At 66.5% G+C, this 23,719-nt stretch overlaps 1 protein-coding gene across 1 annotated transcript; it reads left to right on the top strand.

Annotated features, from left to right (window-relative positions):
* The first annotated feature begins 1,836 nt into the window (after nucleotides 1-1,836).
* On the top strand, nucleotides 1,837-20,448 carry LOC105865748 (uncharacterized). The gene is made up of 3 exons (XM_075996399.1): nucleotides 1,837-2,124; nucleotides 16,993-17,190; nucleotides 17,957-20,448. The coding sequence occupies exons 1-3, from the start codon at nucleotides 1,837-1,839 to the stop codon at nucleotides 19,253-19,255; spliced, it is 1,785 nt and encodes a 594-aa protein (XP_075852514.1). The 3' UTR covers nucleotides 19,256-20,448.
* The last annotated feature ends 3,271 nt before the right edge of the window (nucleotides 20,449-23,719 follow it).

The raw sequence follows: 23,719 nt of genomic DNA, 5'->3' as shown, positions 1-23,719 counted from the left end.
CTGGGCCTCTTCCCAGGGGAGGGAAGGGAAACCCTGAAGGAGCCCAGAAAAGAGGCCCCTTGGGGGGTCTCCAGAGACCAGCCCTCCGCTGGGGCACACAGGCACACGCCAGAAGACTGTATATTTCCGTATTTGAAAACCTCACAGCCAGGACTCAGACCTGCCCAAGCAATTGCTGGATGTGGGGGAAGGAGACGCAGAAAGTCCCCTGTGGTCCGACTGGCCTTGGGGTGGCCCCCCAGGCTGCTCAGGAAGTGGCCTGTTTCCACGTGAGAGCCTGAAATACTGCCCACGTGACTCTCCCCAATTTCTGGCCCTCTGTCCCGCAAGGGGAATTAGGGGGGCACAGGGACAGTGCCCAGGCTCCTAAGGAGCCTCTTAAAAACCAGAAGGGAGGATGTGCTCCCCACCCCCAGGAAAAACATTTTCATGACAAAACCCAGAACGGGAGGAGGGTGGGGAGGGCCCAGCCCCCACGCCGGGAGGCCGGGGGTGGGCAGGGAGAGGCGTCCGGGTGTACAGGAAGCCCCTCCCCCGCCGGCCTGGCCGCCCTGCGAGCCACTGTCTCAGCTGTCGCCGGGTCAGCCCCGCCAACAGGCGGTGTCCCAGGCCTCCCCCACGCCCAGCACGCGGGCCCTCTGTCCCCAGGGGCAGGGCGACCGGCCCGCGGCCCAGCCCTGGGCCTGGCAGGCCCCTCCCGGCCGGCCGCACCTCCCCGGAGACGGGCGTCCCCGCCCGGGCCCGGCCCACCCAGCGCGCTGCGACCCTCCCGTCCCACTTTCCGGACCGGCCCCTCGACGTTATCTTATTGGCCCTGTGTGCGGGGCCGCCGGCTTTTCCCGTCGGTCCCGCGTCCCGCTCTCGCGGCCGGAGGGAGTCTCGGGGCGGGAGCGGCGGACCCGCCACGAGCCCCCACGTGCCGTCCGCCTCGCCCGGGCGGAGCCGGCTCGGGACTCCGCGGGGGGCGCGTCCAGGCGGGGGCATGGGGCCGGGGCGGGGCCTGAAGGGTGGGGGTGGGGCCGGCCACAGGGGCGGGGCCTGCTGCGCCGGGGCGGGGCCTGACGAGAGGGGGCGGGGCCCAGAAAAGGGAAGGTGGGCAGGGGCGGGGCCTGGCTGAGCAGACGCACCGAGGATGGGCGGGACCTGTGGCAGGGCAGGGGCGGGGCCTGAGAGGGGCGGGGCCTAGCAAGGGGAAGGCGGGCGATGGGGCGGGGCTTGGCTGAGCAGACGCGCCGGGGATGGGCGGGGCCTAACAATAGGGGGCGGGGCCCAGGAAGGGGAAGGCGGGAGGGGCGGGGCCTGACTGAGCAAACGCGACGGAGCCTGGGCGGGGCCTGGGCGGGGCGGAGCCGGGGCGGGGCCGGCGCCCGCGGAGCACTCACTTCCTCTGGCGGCGGCAGCGGGCGGAAGTACGTCAGTTGTTATCCGCTCCAGGCGCCGCTGCAGCCACCTCACGAGCCCGGTGCCCGGCCTGGTCGCCCGTCCCCCGCCCGCCGACCCCGCTGTCCGCCCGCCGGCCCGATCCCGCGCCGCGCGCATGGGCCGCGCCCCTCGGGGGGCGGCCGAGGGCCGCTGAGCGCAGGGCCCGCCCCCTCCGATGCGCCCGGCCGCCCGGGCCGGGGGTCCCGCGCCGCGCCGGGCCCGGGGTTGAGCCGCCCCACGCGCCCGGCATGCCCGGCCCGGCCCGCCGCCCGCCGCCGCCGCCCAGGGCCCGAGCCCGCGCGGCGCCCACGCAGCCCGGCGGCGCCGCGTAGCCGACCGGGAGCAGCGGCCGCGCGAGGCCCGGGCGCGGGGCGTCAAGGTCACCGGCCCGACGGGGCGCACGCCGCCGCAGCCATGGAGGCCAAGGTCCGCCCGAGCCGGCGCTCGCGCGCGCAGCGGGACCGCGGCCGGCGCCGGGAGGCCGCCCGAGACGCCCGCGCGCAGAGCCCGTCGTCGGGCGACGAGCCCGAGCCCAGCCCCGGCAAGGAGAACGCGGGCCTCCGCGGCGCGCCTGCCCGCGCCGCCCCCGCCGCCCGCGCCGCGCGCCCCCCGCGCCGCCGCCGCCGCGAGTCCAGCTCGCAGGAGGAGGAGGTCATCGACGGCTTCGCCATCGCCAGCTTCAGCACCCTGGAGGCCCTAGAGGTAGGTGTCCGGGAAGCGGATGCGCCTCCGCCCGCCAAAGTTGGGCTGGGAGCGGCCCGGAGCCGGCCCCCGCCGCGGGGACCCCTGCCGGGAGGTCCGGTCCCACCTAGCCCTCCTGCCCGGGGACCCTGGTGTCCGCCGCGCGCCTCGACTGTCGGGTCTGGAGAACCTAGCAGCGGCGGGTGGGTGTAGGGGTGTTTTGAGCCGCAGGAGAAAAAAAAATCTAGATTGTATTCTAAACCGTGGGCTGGCTGGCAGCACAATCGGCCCTTTTTCAGTTGTTTTTCTGTTGCCAAAATATCGCTCTGTTCGTTCTGGACGTGCTAGGGGAGCTGGGCCGTGCTGGACTTCGTGGAGGCGGTGATAAAATGGATACTTTGAGGTTCTTCCTGTTCCTCCCTTCCCCTTGAGCGGGAGAGGAGGGTTAACCCTAAGACCCCTCTTGCTCACCGCTGCTTGCTGCATGGTTGATAGGTTGGCAAAAAATATTGCTTCTCTGGCTGAGTTATCGTGGACAATATTTGCTGAGCAAATACTGCTCTCTTGCCTGAACCCAGGTGAGTAGAGAAGGAAATGAAATACTGTCAGAGAGCTTGCGAGTGGGGTGAATGGGAGCTGTGGTCTCCCCAGAGCAGGCACGAGTTGAAATGTTGCCAGGCCCCCCAGAGTCCTGGAAGCCTCAGGACTCCGAGAGCCTGCCCTCCGAGAGCGCAAAGACCTCCAGTGAGGAGTGCCCCATGCACCACTCACTTTGGTGGACCCTTGTCTGCTGGACTTTGGATCCTAGGAATCACTTGGTTTGCAGCTGTTCTTAACTTATGCTGGGGTTTGGGAGCCCGTGGCCTGGGATCCGCCAGTCTCAGGCGGAGCTTTGTGGGCGTGGGAGATGTCTCCTGCAGGTCCCTGCACTGAGTCCTCTCCAGGCTCTCACCCCAACCCTGGGGATTGCTGGGGGCTGGAAAGAGCCCCAGGGCCAGGTGTTGGTGGCCATGGATGTGGCCCTGGGCCAGGTTTGCCGCCTTGTGTCTGGGTGCATGGACAGAGGTGGGGCCCCTGTGAGCACAGGACACGGGTGTCATAGCTTGTGCTCACCACACAGCCTGGCTGTCCCGTCATGCACACCTGGGGGCCTTAGGTGGCTCCTGGTGGGGTGTGGTGGGCCCACCTCCAGGGCTGTTTTCTGCCTTCTCAGTGACAATAATGTCATGGACTGCGTTTACTGAGCACCTACCACAGGCTGGGCCCTGGGCTGAGCTGCCTTGCAGCGTGTGAGACTGGTCACGCTGTTCCAGACCTCCCACCACTCTGCCTGCCCCATCTGCGTCCCCTGCCAGGAGGGAAAACAGAAACCCTAACTGTGGCCTCGAAAGCCCTGTCCACCACGGCCTCCTCACCCTCCAGCTGCAGCAGGGGCCAGTCTGGTCTCCTCCTGTTCTCACTGGTTGGCGCCTTCGTGTCTCAGCGCCCGCGTCACCTCGAGCCCCGTCTGAAGTGGCAGCCCTTTTCCCCACAGCCCCAGCTGCCAGTCTCGCCCGCTTTCCGTATCGGTACCACCGGGTGCCACTGTCTGGTGGTGTGTTTGCCCTGTGTGCTGGGCTCTCCCCACAGCACCTCTGAGCTGCCAGAGAGCAGGCCCTGCGTCTGTCCCGTGCTCTCCTGTGGGGTCCAGTGCCCAGCACAGAGGTTGGTGTGTCAACAGTGTCCCATGCACAGTGTCCGGAACGAGTGAGGAGAGAAGCCGAGTTTCAGGAGGCCTGGGCCACCCGCCTAAGGTCAGGGTGCCACAGTGGGCCTAGCCCGTCTGGGTCCCGGTGCTCTTCCCGCAGCGGCTCTGACTGTCCACCTCCTCCGCTGGGTCACCACCTCCCCAGCCAAACTCGGTGGGCTTTGGGGAATTGTGTGGGTCAGACCAGCGCCCCCCATGCCCCACCCACCTTAGTGTGACTCGCCTGCTTCTGCTTGGCAGTCTCCCAGCCACGGCACCTCCAGGGCGTTTCACCTTTCTCCGCCCTTGTGAGGCTGCCTTGGAAAGTACGGGGCTTCTGGACGAGTCAACTTCTGGGTTGGCCCAGAAGCATCTCCAGATTGGCCGCACTCTTTGCTAAAGCGCAGTGGTTTTTCCCTGAAGTTCAGATCATTCGTGATCGTGCTGACAGCAGAGACTGACCGGGCAGTGTTCCCTCTACCAGGCACTGTGCTGAGCTGCCCATCACAGACTTGTGGCCCACGAGGGAGGCTGGTTGTTGCCCCCATTCTACAGATGGGGACACTGAGGCACGCAGTGACGGGAGCTGATGGCCCCAGCCTGTCCAGCCTGCTCTGGAGGCCTGTCACGTGGGACGCTTGAGAGAGATGGTGGCGCATGCTCAGGGCCACCAGGACCCCAGCCCAGAAGTGGGCCTGTCCCCATCCCACCTTCACTCACAGTCACTCCACCCCCAGGTCCTGGGGGCTGTTCCCACACTGGGACCATAGAGAACATGGCACCCCTGGGGTGACACTTGAGAGTCAGAGAAGCCTATGTGACCCCAGAGGCTGGCTCACCCTGCTGGGCACAGCAAGGGTGTAAGCACACACTGGTACAGACCTGCTGGTGAGGTGCAGCCTGCGTGTGGAAGAGTGTCCGGAGGGTGTCAGTGCAGGCCCCACCCAGATAGGCTTCCAGCCCTGCTCTGTCCCCTAGGGCGGGCCCCCTTCCTTCCCCCAAGTCCCAAACAGCAGACCCCCTTTCACCCTCTGTGCCCTGTGCAGAGCCCCCTTCACCCTTTGTGCCCCGGGAAGATCCCTCGCCCCTTGTGACCCGGGCAGAGCCCCCTTCACCCTCTGTGCCCCAGGAAGATCCCTCGCCCCCCTGTGCCCCAGGCAGAGCCCTTCACCCTCTGTGCCCCGGGCAGAGCCCCCTTCACCCCCTGTGCCCCGGGCAGAGTCCCCTTCACCCCCTGTGCCCCGGGCAGAGCCCCCTTCACCCCCTGTGCCCCGAGCAGAGCCCCCTTCACCCTCTGTGCCCCAGGAAGATCCCTCGCCCCCCTGTGCCCCGGGCAGAGCCCTTCACCCTCTGTGCCCCGGGCAGAGCCCCCTTCACCCCCTGTGCCCCGGGCAGAGTCCCCTTCACCCCCTGTGCCCCGGGCAGAGCCCTTCACCCTCTGTGCCCCGGGCAGAGCCCCCTTCACCCCCTGTGCCCCGGGCAGAGTCCCCTTCACCCCCTGTGCCCCGGGAGGATCCCTTGCCCCCTGTGCCCTGGGTAGAGCCCCTTTCACCCCCTGTGCCCCAGGCAGAGCCCTTCACCCTCTGTGCCCTGGGTAGAGCCCCCTTCACCTCTGTGCCCCGGGCAGAGCCCTTCACCCTCTGTGCCCTGGGTAGAGCCCCCTTCACCCCCTGTGCCCCGGGCAGAGCCCCCTTCACCTCTGTGCCCCGGGCAGAGCCCTTCACCCCCTGTGCCCTGGGTAGAGCCCCCTTCACCCCCTGTGCCCTGGGTAGAGCCCCCTTCACCCCCTGTGCCCCGGGCAGAGCCCCCTTCACCCCCTGTGCCCCGGGAGGATCCCTTGCCCCCTGTGCCCTGGGTAGAGCCCCTTTCATCCCCTGTGCCCCAGGCAGAGCCCTTCACCCTCTGTGCCCTGGGTAGAGCCCCCTTCACCTCTGTGCCCCGGGCAGAGCCCTTCACCCCCTGTGCCCCAGGCAGAGCCCTTCACCCTCTGTGCCCGGGCAGAGCCCCCTTCACCCTTTTTGCCCCGGGAAGATCCCTCGCTCCCTGTGCCTTGGGCAGACCCCCTCCAACCCCTGTGCTCCGGGCAGAGCCCCCTTCACCCCCTGTGCCCTGGGCAGAGCCCTTCACCCTCTGTGCCCCAGGCAGAGCCCCCTCCAACCCCTGTGCCCTAGGCAGAGCCCCCTTAACTAACCCCCATGCCCTGGCAGAGGCTGACTCCTGTGGACATGCCCCTGTCGGGGGACAGTGCCTGCCTCTTGGGCAGCTGGAGAGTTCCAGCCTGTGCCTGTGTGCTGAGAACACAGCAGGTGCTCCTTAACCATTGGCAGTGGCGGCTGTGGGCCGAGGAGGCAGGGCTTGCCTGGCTCAGGGTGTGTGCACAGCAGTCAATGCTGCTGCCTGGGCCACACCCTGTGGGCACTGAGGGTGCAGGGTGGCCGGGGCTCTGCAGACCTGCGCCGGGTCCCTTGACTTTCCGCATCTGTATAACGTGGAAGTGGGGAGGGGTATTGTGGTTTGGGTGTGCCCCCTATCCTCTTTGCTCTGCTCTTGCTCTGGCCAGGGATACTGGGGCAGTTTGGATGGATGGCTCTCGCTGTCCTTCATGTTTTCTGTGATAACTCTGTCTTCTGGTAGTACTGACCAGAGGGGACAGGGAGCCGCCTCCCGCCCCCAGGGCAGTGCTGGGTGCTGCTGCTGGCCTCTGCCCAGGTCTTTCGGAGATGGGCAGCTTCCCGCATGTGGGGCTGAGAGGAGCGTCCAGGGCTGTGTCAGACGCCACCTCCCAGGTGGCCAGGGCTGTCCTCTGGCCGCTGGGCCCTGTATCTCCCGGTGGTCGGCCAGGCCTTGCTCAGCCCCGTGGGCCCGAGACCAGCCGCACCTTCCGTCCCGTGTGCGGGCCCTTGCGTGCAGTAAGGTGCCTAGCCGGGTGCTCGGGGCAGCAGAGGGGTGGCCAGTGTCTGGCAGGCGCCTCCACTACCTCTGGGCAGAAGCCACCCTTCTGGTTTGACATCTGATTTTTTTGTTAATTTGCTTTTTCAAACAGCAAATTGCTTTCACTTGGTTGAGAAGTCGTGCTCTGTGAAAAGGTGTGCCCTAAAGTTTCAGCCCCAGCCTCAGCCTCCCCCAGGTGATGGCTTTCCTGGTTCTCTGGGGCTGCATCGTGGCAGCTTCCCTTGTCAGATTCTGGTTCCACGTTCCCTGGTTGGCACGTGCCACTTTGTAATCCCAGGAACACGCGCCCAAAACCCGACCCGCCCTGCTGTGTGCGGAGTCGCACTTAGGAAGTCCCCACGGCCATGGCAGCTGGCGCGTGACCGCCAGGGGCGAGCTGTGATCTCTGCAGTGACAAAGCAGTGTCCCCAGCCGCAGTAGGGACCCTGCTGGGTGGGGCCAGGTGAGCCTGCAGGTTCTCAGGGCACAGCTGGGTGTGGGGGTGGGGAGCCCAAGGCTCTACCCAGCCCTGGGTGCAGCCCGGAGACTCTGCTGCGGGGGCCTGGTGGGGGCTTCACGGTGTGGGTCAGGGTCTCCCAGGAAGGGTGCGAGGCGGAAAGATCTGGGCTGACTTAGGGATGAGTGTGTGTGCGGGGGCCAGCGGTGTCACTGGGCCCTCCGGGGGCCACTGCAGCCCACACTGCTGGTGGTGCCAGTGAGGGCCGTGCCCGTGCCCGTGCCCAACCCATACCCTCTCCTCATGGCTGCTTCCTGGGGTTCAGATAGGGAAACTGAGACCCAGAGTCATGGGATGGGGTGCAGAGCTGAGCCTGGAACCTGCCTGTGATGGTCTTGGGCTGCGTTGAGGACGGGCTGAACCCAGTTTCTCCCAGAGGGTCCCAGAGCTGGGGTCTGAGGGCTGCTTGCTCAAGGGGGTGACAGGGTGTGAGAGCGATGTCTCCTGCCCATGGGCCCTGCCATGGCTGGAGCGGGGCCTGCAGGACAGTCCCCAACCAACCCTCCAGCCTATTGGGCCTGTCACTTCTCGGCTCCAGTTCAGGTCCTCCAGGGTCCTCCCTGTGGCTCCCACGCCCGCTGTGCACACTCTGCGTCCTGGGCCCTGGTGTGGGCTGGCCCTCTGCCTGGAAGGCTCTTCCCCAGGCTCCCGTCCCCTAGCAAGTTGTCCCTCTCAGGTTGGCTTTTCCCCGTCAGGAGACAGGGAGGTTCAGTTTGGTGGGAGACCAACTCTCCTGCGTGTGCATGCTTCCTAGAGAGAGGGGTGCCGGGTCTGCTCTGCGCCGTGGAAGGCTGTCGTGAGGCGAGCCGTCTCCCTGCCGGAGTCTCACGTCCACCTGGGCGTCGTGTTTGCTAACAATGGTTGGGAGCCTTGTTCCATGCTCTCTACCTGGCTGTTGCTGCTGGTGTAGAAAACCCATTTTCCCACGAGCGTCTGTGCCACAGTAGTTTGCCACGTTCTCTCATCGGCACTGACCGTCTCTGGCAATTCTTGGGGGTCACTGGTGGCCCTGGTGGCGCCCACAGGCAGCCGGCACCTTGCTGCTTCCCTCCCCGTTGTGCCGTCACTGTACTTTCGTGTCCTACTGTGTGCGTTAGCACTTGCGAGGCCGAGAGTCAGTATCTCGTCTGTGGGTGTCTGTCCCTCCGCCTTTGGTGGGAGGCGTTTGCTGTCTGCCCGCGGCTCTGTGTGGCGCGTCACATGGGCGGCCCCTTGTGCAGGGAGGCCGTGGTGCGGCTCCTTGGTTGCCAAGCCCTGGTCAGCCGCTGAGCGCCGTTGAGCTGTGCGCCTCAGGCTGTCCCTGAGCTCTGGGAGCGGCTGCTGCGTGGCCGCTCTGGTGGAGTCTCATCCCAGGTGGCTTGGCTGAGGGTTGGGGTTTTCCCACCACATTCCTAAGAAGGCTCGTCTGTGGTTGTCTTGTTTTTGCTGGCACTGCTGCGATTGGATTGGAAACTTTCCCTTTTTTCCTGCTCTCTAGAATAGTCAAATGGCATGCAAACTGTCTGCTTCCTCACTGCTTGGACAGCGCTCTGGGGTCGTGGCACTCCAGCCTGCTCACCAGGGAGCCGTCAGCCTGCTTTGGGGCGGCAGGGAGGCCGGTGCTGAGGGAGGAGACCAGACTGGCCAGAGCAGGTGGGGTGAGCCAGGGAGGAGCTGGCTCTGGGGGTTCAGGGAGGGCAGCGAGCCGGGCCGTGACCACGAGGAGAGAGGTGCAGCATGCCAGGGCCCAGCAGCTCCAGCCTGGTCACTCGGAGTCAGAGGCATCTTAGGAGGAGCCCCAGAGAACCTGCCTGGCACGTGACCACCCACCCAGGCTGTCCCCCCTGCACCCCTCTGTTCGCCAGGACCTCCTCTGGCCTCAGCTCCTGCATATTTTAGGAGCCCGTCCTCGGTCACCCTTTAACATCCTCAGGCCACCTGCCCTGCCAGATGAGCTGAGCCTGTGACCCCAGGCTGGAGTCCAGGTCCGAGGCTGCCTGGAGGGCCCGGGCTGCCTGTCTACTGCTGGGGCCATGCCGGCCTGGAGACCTGACCCCTTTTCAGAGGCCCTGTATGGCTCATAGCAAAGTCATTTGTCCCTAAACAGAGGATGGTGCTGAGCAGTCCCATGGTCCCTGAGGAAGGACTGGGGCTTGTCACACGTGTGTATGTGTGTATGCTCACACGTGTGTTTGTACATGTTAGTGTACACACACATACATGTGTGCTGCCCCCAGATACCTGGGAACCGTGTGGCTCTGGGTGGGGAGGGCATGGCCTGCAGGGGTGGGGGTGGTTCCCTGGGGAGGGGTGGGGCCGCCCTGCTCTGCCCACAGCTGCCTCTGGGAGGGCTCAGGCCCCCCCCTGCTTGCCCCCGAGTGGGCGTGGATCCGCTCCGGGCCTGCACTCGCAGTGGCTTGGGGGCTGTGTGGGCTGGGGGTGCTGGCGTGGAGGGTGTGACGCCCGTCACACACACCAGGCCCTGCCTATTCCAGAGGTCCCCCACCCCACCCCCCGCCAGCTCGCCAGCTGCCTGCCAAGCTCCTTTCTGCCTGGTCTTGGCTCTCCTCCCTTCTAGCTGCAGGCTGCTCAGAGCCCATGGTGGGTGGGGCTGGACACGGGGCCCACCCTTCCCCCCACCCCCACCCCTGCCTGGGAAGTGGGCGTGGCCAGCCCTGCTGTGGTCACTCGGCAGGGGAGGGTGGGGCTGGTCAGGGCCAGGCACCCACAGCCGTGGGGCTGCTCATGAGAGTCTGGGGTCTTCTGTTCTCTGACTCCAAACACCAGGATCCCCTGGGAGCCGTGGGAGGTACCAGTGCCTCTCGGGGATGTATGGGTGCTCATGTTCCGGAAGGTTCCGGGATCCCTGAGGGCTGCTATGCATGGCGCAGCTCCAGAACGATGTCTCCCTGTGCTGGGCAGCAGGGCCGCCCCATGGTGGGACTCAGCAGCTGTGGCTTCCTCTGGGCTGGACCCCACGGAGCTGGGCGCGGCCCCGCGTGTGCACTCCAGCAGGGTGCCGCTCCGCTCTGGTGGGTGGTGACTGCCACTCTGGAGGAAGGAAGCCAGAGTGTGACCCCCCAGGCACAGTGTGACACGGTGGCCGCCCTATGTGATGGTGGGGAGCTATGGGTGCCCACCCACTGGGGGCCGGCGTGGAGGCCAGAGACGCCACCCAGGCCCAGTGGCCACTTGTCCACACTCCTCTCTGCTCCCGGCCCTTTCCTCAGTCCTGTCTCCCCGTCCTGCCCACGTTCGTGTGATGGGGCACCTGCTGTCCCTTGGGTCCCCTGAGGACACAACTGGGTGGCGCTCTGTGAGGCCTCCAGGAGCCTGGGCTGCCAGACGCCTCCTTGGGGGACTGGTGGCCTCATCTGGCCTTGGCGGCCACTGCTCCCTCCCAGCCCCTGCTGCACTTGGGGTTGCCTGGTGCAGGCTGGGCCCGGTGTGGGTGCTGGGCTCTGGGAGTGGCCAGGTGGGGGAGGAACGGTCCTTCCTTTCCTGGCCCAGTAAGCATCTATTGAGTGCCAGCTGTGTCCCGGGCCTGTCCCAGCCCCCAGGGGATACGCCACAGGCCCGGCCACCAGTGAGTGTCAGGATGATAGACAGTAAAGGGACAAGGACAAGCAGGCCAGGCGGGCTTCGCAGAGGAGCACAGGGTGGCCCTAGGGCCCGTCAGGGAGGACAGGCGTGTGGGGTGGCGGCTTGGCCTGGTCAAGTTTTGGGTTGACAGGCGGTGGCCACCTAGAGGACTCTGGGGGCTGGGGTGGGTGAAGAGCGGTCCCCAAGCTGGTGGAGTCAGGCGCTTTGGGACTTAGTGACATGAGGCGCGTGGTTCCAGTTCAGCGTGGGGCTGTGGTGGGGCCTGCTCCGCTGAGGACTCTGAAAGAGAAGACTGGCTGGCACAGGTGCTGGCTCTGTTGAGTTCACCAGAAAGTCGTGTTGGTCTGGTTCTGTGGACAGCTGGGCTGCGGGAAGGAGGGTGCCCAGGGTGGGCCGCTGGGCCCTCTGCAGCCCAGGCGGGTGTCCAGGCCTCGTGCCTGCCTTCTCAGTGGCAGTGTGCGTGTGTGTGTGTGTGTGTGTACATGTGTGTATGTGCATGTGTGCATGCATGTGTGTGTGCGAGAGGGGACCCCTGGCAGAAAGCCCGGGTTGGCTGGGTGGGGATCAGTGGCCCCAGCCCTGCCTGTTTGCCTGGAGCTGCCGTGTCCAGCTTGTGGGGTGGGGGTAGGGGCAGGAACTGCCCGTGGACTCCGTGCGAGCGAGTGATGGGGCCTCAGAGCCACACGCAGTGACCAGCTCCTGAGGCCACAGGTGGTGCCTGCCCAGTCTGTGCCGGCAGATTCCCTCTCACCCACGGCTGTAGGGAGCAGGCAGCCACGTGTGTCTAGGGACATGCGTGGCCCTGCAGTGGCTGCTGCTGGAGGCCCGGCCTTAGCAGCAGCCCACTCATGACAGTGACGTCCCAGCAGTGGTGGCGGTCAGGGCCAAGCTGCCGTGTCTCCACAATGCTGGGCGCGGCTCTTGGGCCTCACGCATCTGCTCGTCTCATGCTCTCAGTAGCCCCGAGGCAGGCGCTGTACTTTCCCGTCCTGCAGGTGCGGAGCTAAGGCTCAGGGGCCTAGGGGCCTGGTCCTCCCGCAGGGCTGGGGCCCGGCTGTGCTGTTGGCTCCTGCCTGGAAGCTGGTGCACCTGCAGATCGTCTCCAGCCTGGGAGAGCCTGTCCACACTGGCGTGGGCCCAGGTCCTGAATAGCCTTTCCCGCCACAGCTGTCCCCTCTGGCCCTCAGCCTGTGCCCACACGGCCAGCCCTTTGCTCCCCCATCCTGGGCTGTCACGACCATGTGCCTCTCCCCAGGACTGCGAGGCCAGGATCCGGGCAGGGAAAGAGCCCAGGGGCCCTGTGTGACTGCCCAGGGAGGGGCAGCCCCCTGGTGTGGACGGGTCCCTGGGGCAGGAGGCAGGAGAGCTGTCTCAGCCTCGATTACTCTCAGGGCCAGCTCCTCCCACTGGGCCCCCTGCCCCGGGGCTGTCAGACGCCTCTGTCCCCCTGGTGCACGTAGACCAGTGCTCCTGGTCTGAAGGCAGGGCTGACCTACGACTGCCACCGGGTCCTTCACGTCCCGGGCCTTGTGGCTGCAGCGACACCCGTGCTGGCCCTGGGCCTCCCTGGGCTGCAGAAGACACTCTGGGGTGGTGGGCAGCCCAAGAGGCACAGGCGAGCTGCAGCTGTCAGCACCAGCTGCGCGGGTCCCTGTACAGAGTGAGGCTGCCAGGGCCTCAGAGACCGGCTCCTCTGCCCATGTGGGCGAGTGCTCCGGATGCCCCCCTGCTGTCTGGAGGTCAAGGAGGAGCTGTGGCGAGGGACAGGAGTCAGGCCTGGGCCGGCCTCACTCTGGTGCTCAAGGCTTCAGGCAAATGGCAGCTCCTGGCCCCTCAGCCCTGGCCATCAAGGGAGGCGCCAGGGCTCTGGCTTCCGTGCCTTCCTCCTGCCGGGTCTCAGCCGGCACCTGCCCTAGGAGGGCCTCGCCTGCCTGTCACCCCCACACCAGGCTCCCTTTTGGATGGTCACCTCTGTCTATGTCTGAGTGACCTGGTTTCTCTCTCCATTTTATTTCTTATTTGTGAGAAAGTTCTCATATACAAGAGGGCATAGGACCCGTGTTCATCCCACAAAGTTGACCACACTTGCATCCTGTGGCATCACCGGGGCCTCCCATGTCCCTTGTGGGGTAACCACCATTCCAGCCCTCATCCCCCCTGCGGCCTCAGTGCTGGCCAGTCCCCACAAGAGGCCCTTCTAGAATCCTCTGTAGATCCCAGGGGGCTAGGGCCACCCCTGGGCTGTTTCCACTTGTGCTGCCTCAGCCCTCATGGCAGCCCCACGGCGATCCGGCCAGCAGGCTGCAGGCCACGTCCAGCGTGAGCTGTGGCCTTTCGGCGCGCTGAGCTGGAGGGAGGAAATACCAGCCAGGCTGCAGGGTGCCCAGCGGGGCTGACCCAGAGCCTTCATGCCAGGCTGGCTCGCACCCGTGCTCTCCAGGCGGACGTGATCACGGTGGCTGGGCAGGCACAGGGGGTGCCAGTGGGTGGATGGCGGCAGGCAGCAGCCCAGTGTGGACCTGGGCAGGCGGCCACCCCCTGCCCCTCTGTGCCCATCCTGGCACCGGCCTCTGGCCAGGCAGCACCTGTCCCTATCAGCCCGTGTCTAGCATGTCTCCAGGTGGCTCTCCCTGGCCACAGTGTGGGTTCCCCCCAGGGCCTGGCAGAGGTCTTCCTGCAGAACCCTCCTGGGCAGGTGCGGCAGGTGCTCAGTGCTCTGCCCAGGAAACGAGCAATGACCGGTAGGTGCCCTGGGCCTCTCCACACCCAGGTAGCCCACCCGCTGCAGACCCCAGGCCCTGCCTCCGCTCCTCGAGTAGCAGCCCACGTGCCCACACTGGGTGCTCGGGCCTGAAGCCAGCACTGGTGGCCTGGCTCCCAGCTCCCAGGTGCCGGCCCCTGGCCAGCCGAGAGCTGTGGGCCTGCAGAACAGTGTAGCAGGTGCTTCTGGAGCAAGTGAGGTGTTGGCAAGGTCTGCCGGGGACAGTCCCCTCAGTGCGTGTAAGGCATGGTCCCCGACGTCACATGCACTAGGCAAGGGGAGATGGGGGCTGTTGCCTGCCAGGTGGGTGTGAGCTGAGGGGAGACGAGTCAGGGTGGCACAGAGCCCTGTCCCCACCTTCTTGGCTGGAGGGACAATTAGACACAGTCCCCACACCAGGGTCACGGGTGGGCGCTGCCCCCTGGGTGTCCCGTGCCAGCTCCCATCCAGCCTTTGGTCTGGGGGGGCAGTGCAGGGGACTGGGGCGGGGGGGGGGGCGGTGCGCAGTGGAGGAGTCTCGGGGCGCTGTGCTGGCTGGGCGAGGCGGCCTTGGTGGACGTGTGCGCCAGCAGGATTGCGGCAACAGGCAGCTGAGCCGCCCGCAGCCTCGTCCTCGTGAGGGGGAAAGGGCCGTTCGCGGAGTTTTAATTACTTTTATGTCTCTGCTTGGTTTGCTGTAGTGCAGTTAGGAACTTCACTGGTGCTACGTAGCAACAACGTTTAGGGGGATAAACACAGTCGCGTAAAACTGCTCCAGGCCAATGTAGCTGGGGATTTCACAGCAGTGCACCCAACCCAGTGGTCCTCCTGGGGAGGGGAGCAGAGGCTGGGGGCCTGGCCACTGCTCTGCGGAGGGTGCTGGCCGGCACTCGGGGTGTGTGCACCCACCTGGGGGCGTTGGGGCCTCCCTGCTGGTGGCGGGAGCTGGCGGCCCCCAGAGCTGGGTTGGGTGGTGCTGAGGACAGGGATCCTGGACGGTGTGGAGGCCTCTCTGTGCCTCTGTTTCTTCACTTCATGCTGGGTAGTCACAGCAACGTCGTTACAGGTCACATGGGCGCCTGTGGACGCTGGTCAAGCATTGAGCAGAGCGCCCGGCGCAGACCCAGCGCCCTGCAGAGAACTTGAATAACGGAGCTCGCCGACCGCCCTGCCCTGGCGCACGGGGTCCCCACACCTTCACTCGGGGGCGGGCTGCCTCGGGCTCTGCACCCCTCAGTCCTCACCCCCGCAGGGGACAGCATGCTGCCGCCTGCCTTGGTGGCCTTGGGCAGGACGTCTCTAGCTTCTCTGAGCTGCAGCGCTGACCCCTCACGGTGGACGAGGAGTAACCAAGTGACTCTGGTCAGAGCGGGGTCCTGGTGGCCCACGTTCCTGTGTCGGGGACAGTAATGGGGCAGCGAGGGCCCCTTCCGTCAGGGCTCTGTGGCGCAGTGCTGGGGTGTTGCTGTGGCCCCTGAAGCCAGCCAGGTGCCACCCAGGGTCTGCCTCGCCCTGGAGAGCCCCGGGGTGGCTGGCTGGGCAGCACGGCCCTGTTCTCCCCTGGCAAGGCCAGCCAGCGCTGTCCCAGGCCCGGGTGCTTTCCACATCTTCTTAGGGGACCAGGTGAGGCGGTGGCTCTCACCTGCAGAGGCTGGGGACAGCCCCACTGGCCCCCATGGGAACTGTCTGTTCCCTCCCAGGTGAGCATGCTGGAGCCCAGGCTGGGGGCCACGGCACAGAGTCGTTTGCGAAGCCTGGGACTTCCGGAGGGCTCAGTGTCCCCAGGGTGAGATGCCGTTCTCTAAAATGTTCCTTCGTCACCAGTTGTGAGCCCTGCCTGGGGCTGAGCGAGGGCAGGACAGACGTGGACCAGAAACTGTCCTGTGCTGTGTGACTGTAGCGGGGGCTGAGGGAGGGGCCAGTAGAAATCTCTGTGACTTTGAAAGCAAAGAAATGGCGAGACAGGTGCACAGAAAACGTGACAAATCAGAACTGTTTGCTGCTGCCAAATGCAAACGCAGTGGTGACCAGAGAGTGGGTGCCCTGGCCCGTGAGGCCAGTCAGACCCAGGTGTGGGGGTCTGTCTGCCTGGCACCCTCCCTGGTCCCCACCGGACACTTTGCTGGGCTTGCCTCACCCTGTGTCCCTCCCGTCCAGCTCATTAGTCGAGTCCCAGCTCGGTGCGAGTGCCCAGTCACTGGGGCGTCACCCCTTACCTGTTCACACTTCCGATGCAGATGCCACGGAAAGCCCGTTCCTGCTCGGCTGCAGTGTTTGTCTTGTCTGGGGAGCCCAGCGAGGCGGGGGGCACTTCCTGTGCCTTTAGCAGGTGGGGTCCTGACCCCCCAGTGGTGACCCCAACAGCTCCTGGGTGGTCTAGGGGCCGGAGGCCTCCCCGTTGTCGGGCTGTGGGGCTGGCATGGGAGGCCCTGTGGGGACTGTCGCGGGGCCTCCTGGGGACAGCTCGGCCTGCTGGGGACACCCGCCATCCGTGTCCTCACCGGAGGAGCAGTGAGGTTTCCTCCCCAGGGACACCGTTGCCCTGAGCTGGGGCAGCCCCTTTGCCTGGCCCTGTGTGTGGGAGGAGCGGTGCCCCAGGCCCCTGTCCTGGGCTTCACTGCCAGTGTCCCCTCACTGCTCCCGCTCCTGGAGGACTCCGATCCTGGTGCGCTGTCCTCACGGGTGCCGCATCTTCTGGAACCCAAGCGTGTCTGTCTCTGCTGCGCTGGTCTTGCAGCCGGGCTAGCATACAGCAGGCGCTCACTGTTGGCTTGTTGGATGCGGGGGGGGGGGTGCTGCCCACAGGCGTAGTCTGCACCTGCTCTGAAGGATTGGGGTGGGCAAGGGGCTGACAGGGACCAGGAGAGGCCAGCAGGAGCACAGGTGGCCTGCCACCACGGTGAGGGTCTGTGTCCCAGAGTAGTGGACATTACCAGTCCCCTCAGGTCCTCCGGCACGTGGGGGGCACTTCCCGTGGGGTGTCCCTGGGGGACGTCACTGGGGAGCACTTGCTGTGGGGTGTGGGTTATCACGGGGCACATCCATGTGGTGTCACCTGGGGGGTGCTTCCCGTGGGGTGTCCCTGGCCCCCCGCCCAGGTGCTGGGTATGGAATGGGCCTCCAGAGCTGAGGACTCGGGCCAGGCCCAGGAGGGACGTGCCATGTGTCGTGGGGCCGCCCACGCCAGCGTCTCGTCTCGCCTGTCTGTCTCCTTGCCCCCTCAGAGGTGACTTCCCAAGGTGGGGACCTCTTCCCGTAGCTGTGGCCGCAGCCCGTGAGCCCACGTGGGGCACCGCCCTGGTAGTGCTGCCCAGGCTGGGGCCCGGCCCTGAGCATGGCGTGGTCCTGCTGGGTGTCCCCACCAGTTAACTGCTTCCCCTCCTCTCCCCGCAGAAGGACATGGCCCTGAAGCCACATGAGCGGAAGGAGAAGTGGGAACGCCGCCTCATCAAGAAGCCCCGGGAGTCGGAAAACGGCCCCCCTGCGGAGCCCAGCGAGCACCGGCGGCCCCTGGAGCCAGGCAGCCCGGGGCAGGACGTGGAGCCTGCCGGCGATGGCCCGAGGAAAGTCCCGCTGCAGCCCTCCAAGCAGGTGAGCCAGGTCCCGCCCCTCGGGAGCTCGGGCAGGGTCCGAGCTCAGTGCGGCAGGCGGCCAGGGCCACCAGCACCTGGACACCACCGCAGCAGCGCTGGCCTGCCTGGCGGTGCATCCCGTCGCTGCCGGCCCGGGTGTGGGCACGTGTGGACAGGGCGGGTCGCAGGGAGGCAGCGCCTTGCCCAGGGCCGCGGTGGGCGGGCAGGGAGGAGCGCTCATACTGGGCGGCGCCACGCTGATAGGCCGGCCCCGTTTCCCTCTGCGTCCGCCAGGCTCCGCCGCCCACCCGGCGTCCAGTGGCGTCCAGCGCGTCTGCTGGCAGCGCGGGGACCAGGTTCATTGCCAGGCGCTCTCCTGCTGCGCACACAGCGCCTTCCGCTCATGTGCGCGGCGTCGGGGAGGGGAGCGGCCAGCCCCGGTGGTCGCCACAGGCACGTGACTTGTGGTTGGTGGTCCAGGTGCATGGCACGGCCGGGACACAGGGCTCCGCCTGCCCGTCTGGTCAGAGCGGCAGGCAGCTGGCCCAGGGCTGCTCCCAGCCTGGGCTCTGTCCTGGGCCCAGCCTGCGCTGCTTCCTCCCGGGGGTCTGCTGGCCTGCGCCTTCTCTTCAGAAAGGGGTTCTGTTTGGCGTGTCGGGCTCCGCTGTTGGCTCCCTCGGGACTCGGGCCACTAGAGAGGGGCAGCATGTCTCCCGGGCCTGGGCTGGATGGGGGGTCCGCAGGCGCACCTGCCCAGGTGGACACGTGCTCTTTCTTCCATGCAGGTGTGCTCCCCAGAAGGGGGGCCGCTCCCAGCCAACCACCGGGACCAGAACGGCCCGGCCCAGCGCCAGCAGCAGCTCCAGCCCAGCCAGCCCAGCCAGCCCCAGGGCCCCCCCCCAGCCCCGACGGCGCCCCCGGACCCCAGGCAGCCCAGCCAGCCCCGCCAGCCCCAGCGGCCACCCCCGGGTCAGCGCGCCTGGCCCCAGCGGTCACTTCCGGGCCTGAGACAGCCCTGCCAGCCCCGGCGGTTACCTCCGGGCCCCCGTCAACCCTGCAGACCCCAGCAGCTGCCTGCAGCCCCAGATCAGCAGTGTCGGCCCCGGCAGTCGCGCCGGGCTCAGCCCTGCCAGCCGCGCGGGGCGCTCCCGGGCCTCAGGCAGTGCTGCCGGCGCCTGCGCTCGCTCCTGGCCCCACGGTCCCTCCTGGCCCCCTGCCTCCACTGCCGGCGCCTGCGCTCCCTGCTGGCCCCGCGGTCCCTCCTGGGCCCCTGCCTCCACTGCCGGCGCCTGCGCTCGCTCCTGGCCCCAGGGCACCGCTGCCGGTGTCTGCGGTCACTGCTGACCCTGTGGCACCGCTGCCGGCCCCGGTGGCCATGGGCCAGCCCCTGTCACTGCAGCCAGCCCAGCGGGGCTTCCTCAGGACAGCGCTGGCGGCCGCTGTGGTCCCTGCTAGCCCAGTGCCCGCGGTGCCAGCCCCCACGGCCACTCCTGCCCCTGCGACCACGCCGCCGGCCTGCCAGCTTCCTCCCGCGCCCGTGCTGCTGCTTCCGGCGGGCATTCCTAGCCCCGTGTCAGTACGGCCAGCCCCGAAGGTCCCTCCTGGGCCAGCCTGGCCGCCCCCGGCGGTCCCTCCTGGGTGCCCGTCAGCCTCGGCAATTAGTTGAAGCCCCAGAGCAGCCCGGCCCCCCCAAGCCCTCGCTGCTGGGCCCAGGACAGCCGTGCCAACAGAAGCGGCCACTCATGGGCCCAGAGCAGCCTCGGCCACCCAAGCGGCCACTCATGGGCCCGGAGCAGCCCTGCCAGCCCCTGCGGCCACTCATGGGCCCCAACCAGTCCTGCCAGCCCCAGCCCTTACTCCCCATCCCCGACCGCCCTTCTCTCCTGGGACAGCCAGGCCCACCCCGCCGGCCTCTCCTGGGGCCCCCGTGTCAGCCCCGGCGGTCCCTGTTGGACCTGGTGCCAGCCCCTCAGCCCCAGCTGCTGGCCCTGGGCCGTCCCTGCCGGCCCCTGCGGTCACGGTGGACCCGCTCCTCTGCCCCCTGGGCGGCCCGCCAGGCCCCATCTGTGAGCCCTGGAGCCTGACACCTGCGGGCGCTTCCTTGGTGTTGCAGACACTGTGCGGGCTGCATGCTGGTGAGGCTGAGGCTGGGCCGCTTCCCCGCATGCCTGAGATGCTTTGCTGGACTGGCCTGAGGCCTCCAGACAGGGCCAGGCGTCGCCGCCGTGGAGTCTGAGGCTCAGGCGGGGGTGGGGGCCGCAGGGTGCTGGGATCAGTTGAGGCCCGCCCACAAAGCAGCAGGAGGAGAGGAGAGGAGACATGTGGCGCCGTGCACCCTCCTCTACCCAGGGCCACTTGTGACATGCTCGCCCTGGGGAGGGAGCACAGCCGGCCTCCGCTCGGAGCTGGCTGGGGATCCCTCAGCGTCTTTCCAGGCCTCTGAGCTGCTGACACTGTTCTTGCATCTCTGAGTCTCCGTGCACACCTGTCCCAGGTGTGCCACCCGTGCAGGGTGCGTGCGTGTGGGTGGCGTGTGTGGCTGTGTGCGGTTGTGTGGTGTGCCTGGGTGGGAGTGCTTTTGTTGGGGGGTGCCGCCTGCAGGCCTTGCTTCTTGCCCCTCACCTGTCTGGCCACAGGGTGTCCCCTGTCCCCAGGTGGAACAGCCTGGTGGCGAGTTGGCCGAGGTGTAGGTTTGGCTGGAGGCCAGGCTCCAGGTCCCAGCCCTCCCCAGCGGTCGGGTGGTGCCAGCGTCCCCTGCCCAGGTCCTTAAGCTGCAGGAGGCCTCTGCCTCCACCCCCCAGGGGGTGCACAGAAGGGGCTGTCAAGGTCTCCAGACCAGGGAGCCCCCACAGCACTGTCTGGCCGTGGCCCAGTCGGCAGACCCACACTGCAGGGCTGTCTCTGGGCCCCCACCTATGGGCCACACCCCCCATCCAGGTGTTCTGCAGTCCCGGGCATGCCTCTGGCCCCGTGAGGGAGGTGTTCCGCGAGGAGGGAGGAGCCGGGGAAAGGTGGGAGGGCTCTGTGTCCAGAGCCAGCCGCTTCTGGAGAGCAGCACTGGCCACGTGGGGTCCCCAGGCTGATGGGAGGTGGGGGGAGGCTCCCTGCTGCAGACCCAAGCTGACCCCCAGCCCCCTCCCCGCTGCTCCTGAGGACCCCGCCCGCCCCAGGGCCGGCCCCTTCCTCGGTGCTCACCTGGGGCCTCCATCCAGAAACGCAGGGCTTATTTTTCTGATTAAAAGAAATAAAAAGTGCCGTGCCACTATTTTTTATAACAGCATTAGTGTCTGTAATTTAAATAGATGAGTGTGCGTCTTACCTGGTTTATTCTGACAAAGGGTTCTTACGCAAATGGACTTGGCTCTTGTTTCATTAGATTCCGACTGGACTCGGGGGCCTGGGTGTCTGCTCTGGCCCAGCCTGGCCCGAGGAGAGGGGGCTGGGGGCAGTTTGCCCCCTAGGTGGGTGCCGGGGGGCCTGCGCCCCAGGTAGGTCTTCCTGCGAAGGCTGAATTCAGACCAAGCCAGGGACGAGTCTCAGCCACCAAGGTGCCTTCGGGGAGCCTCAGGGCTGGTCCTAGCCGTGGATTTGGGGACAGTTGCCATCTTGCTGTAATTACCCTCGAAGTCACTCACAGGGGGGCTGAAACCACCTTCCAACACCCCTGTTGCGCACTGAGGGTGGGAATGGTTTAAACTGCCCTGGCTGTTTCCAGCTTGTCCCTCCTGGGGGCAGGACTGAGGGGCCTTGTCCCAAGTGCAGGCCTGGACAGCTGCGGGGGCCTTCTGTGCCGGGAGGGTCGGCAGTGGGCAGCCACCTGGGCAACGCCCCCACGGCAGGGAGCTGGGGGCACAGTGGACACCTGCTGAGGAAGCCACCAGGCCCCCTGGGGACCCAGAGAGGCTCCAGAGCCAGGCCGTGACACCCAGTGGCCCTGTGTCCACGCTGGCCTGGTGTTCAAGGTGCTGCTCTGGGGAGGGCGGAGCCGCCGGGACCCTGAGGGGCCACCGGTGCCTCCGTGGGGCTGGATCTTGGCTGCTTCCGAGCAGCTGCAAACCCCCGTCTTTCTGTGGGTTCGGTGGTTTTGAAACACTGGTCGCCAGTCTGACTGTGACCCGCCTGCTGACAGGGGACGTGGCTTGGGCTGGACTCGGGCTCAGTGAGGGGGCCTGCCCCGAGGCGGGGGCGGGTGGCAGGGCGGGCCTGCCTGGAGGCCAGGGGCCGGGGGAGGCCACCTGCTGCCCACGAGACCCTCTGGGGACGGGGCCTGCAGGGACTTCTGGGCGGAGGAGCCTCGGCCCAGGCAGCCCCTGTTCCTGCCCGGCCCGACTGATGGCCACACCTGAGGCTGTCGTCACGGTGGAGAAAGGGGTGCTCAGGACCGGTCCCCGGAAGACGACTGAGGCAGTCTGCCGTGCAGGGGAGGTGGCGCAGACCCAGTGATGGGGCCTGAGGCTGCGGTGCCCCTGCGGAGAGAGGGTGTGTGTGGGTGACGTCCCCACAGAGGAGGCCTGCCTGTGCCTCCCGAGCCGGGCTGGCCCAGGGCCACAGCCCACGCCTGCTCTCCGTGTTAGAAACGCCGCCTGGGGTGGGAGAAGCTGCCTGGACCCTCCGGAGTCACTCATTCCCGTGAGCACTTGCCTGCGCCCGGCACCAGGCTGGCACTGAGGCGCCTGGGCCAGGAGCGGAGCCCGCCGCAGCAGGAGAGGCGGGCCAGGGCAGGCAGCGTTTCGCGTGTGGGAAGATTCTCCGAGGGAGGAGCTCAGCAGGCCAGGGGCTTTGGAGCAACCGGGGCGGAGCGGCGGCCCCAGGTCCCAGAGTGGGCAGAGCCCGGTTCCCAGACCCAGCAGAGGGCGTTCCGGCTGCACTGACAGGCCCTCCTCCTCCTCCTCCTCCTCCTCCTCCTCCTCCTCCTCCTCCTCCTCCTCTTCCTCCTCTTCCTCCTCCTCCTCCTTCAGCTGGAAGGCGCAGGGACACCACAGGCGCTTGCAGAGCAGAGCCGTGGGAAATGTGAGGAGACTCGTCCCCTGCCTGCACACAAGTCTGCCACCACGCCACGCGGGTGGTAGACTGCGGGGAGCAGGCGCACGAGGGGTCCCGGAACCTCGTGGGCGCAAGTTCCGATTCCGCCACGGGGCAGGGCCTGGACTGCTCGGAGCGGTGCTGCCTAACAGGAATGCGGTGTGGGCCTCGCAGAGAGTTCTGAACCTTCCGATAGCCACACTAAGAAAGTAAAAAGGCCGGGCACGGTGGCTCACGCCTGTAATCCTAGCACTCTGGGAGGCTGAGGCGGGCGGATCGCCCAAGGTCAGGAGTTCGAAACCAGCCTGAGCAAGAGCGAGACCCCCATCTCTACTAAGAATAGAAAGGAATTAATTGTCCAACTAAAATATATTTAAAAAATTAGCCGGGTATGGTGGCACACGCCTGTAGTCCCAGCTACTCGGGAGGCTGAGGCAGGAGGATCGCTTGAGCCCCGGAGTTTGAGGTTGCTGTGAGGTAGGCTGACGCCATGGCACTCACTCTAGCCCGGGCAACAAAGCAAGACTCCGTCTCAAAAAAAAGAAAGTAAAAAGAAATGGATGGAACTAATTTTAATCACATATTTTAAAGTAACTCCATGCATTTCCAAAATAGTGTTATTTTCAACCTGTAATCAGTATAAATGTGACCAGTGAGATATCTTCATTATTTTTTTGTCTCCTGAGTCCTACGTTCCCGTCACTGCTCAGTTCAGGCTGGCCGCATTTCTCGTGGTTGGTGACCACGGGTGACACAGAGCAGGCAGCCCTGGACGGGTCCTGCCGGTCCCACGGGGGCACCTGCGCTGCGTTCCTCACCCGCCAGCTCAGCCACTCGCGGCCGACCCCTGTGCCTCAGCTGCGCCCGGCCTCCTCTGTGCGAGCAAGCCAGAGCGCCCAGTCCTGCCTCTCCCCACTCTGGAGGAACCAGCGTCTGCCCGGATGCCCCCCGCCTGGCACAGCAGCAGGTCCTGGGCTTCCACCTGCTGTGTCTCCTTTGAACTGGCTTCCGCTGGGAAACAGCGGACACGCCCCAGGATGTATGGGGGCTGCTAACCGCTGCCCAGAGGGAGACCTCCAGCGTTAGATGCTCCTGTTGGGAAAGGAGAGAAGTCTGCAGTCAGCAACCCAGGTTTCTCCAGGAGAAGCTGAAGCCAGAACTGAGCCTCCGCCAGAGGAAGGAAGGTGTGGACGGCAGAGACCAAGAACTGGGAAACAAGCCAGGCAGGAAAGCCACAATGCTGGAGTCGTTTCTTCAAAAACACCAACAGATTGAGAAGTCCCTCCCCAGGCTGATCAAGAAGAGAACGCAAATGGCCAACACCGCTGATGAAGGGGGACAGGTTGCTGCAGGTGCCACAGCGTGGAGGGACCGTGTGGGGACACCTCTGTTCCAGTAACTTCAGCAGCTTAGGTGAAGTGGATGGTTCCTCCAGAACCAAACCCGAGCCAGGCCAGGCGGTCTGAGTAGCCCGCATCTGCCGGGTGGGGTTTCTGACGCCCCAGCTCAGCTGTCTCGGGGCCCAG

The sequence above is a fragment of the Microcebus murinus genome, chromosome 22, assembly GCF_040939455.1.
Source record: "Microcebus murinus isolate Inina chromosome 22, M.murinus_Inina_mat1.0, whole genome shotgun sequence".
NCBI classification, from domain to species: domain Eukaryota; kingdom Metazoa; phylum Chordata; class Mammalia; order Primates; family Cheirogaleidae; genus Microcebus; species Microcebus murinus.
This window is presented reverse-complemented; position numbering and strand designations above follow the sequence as displayed.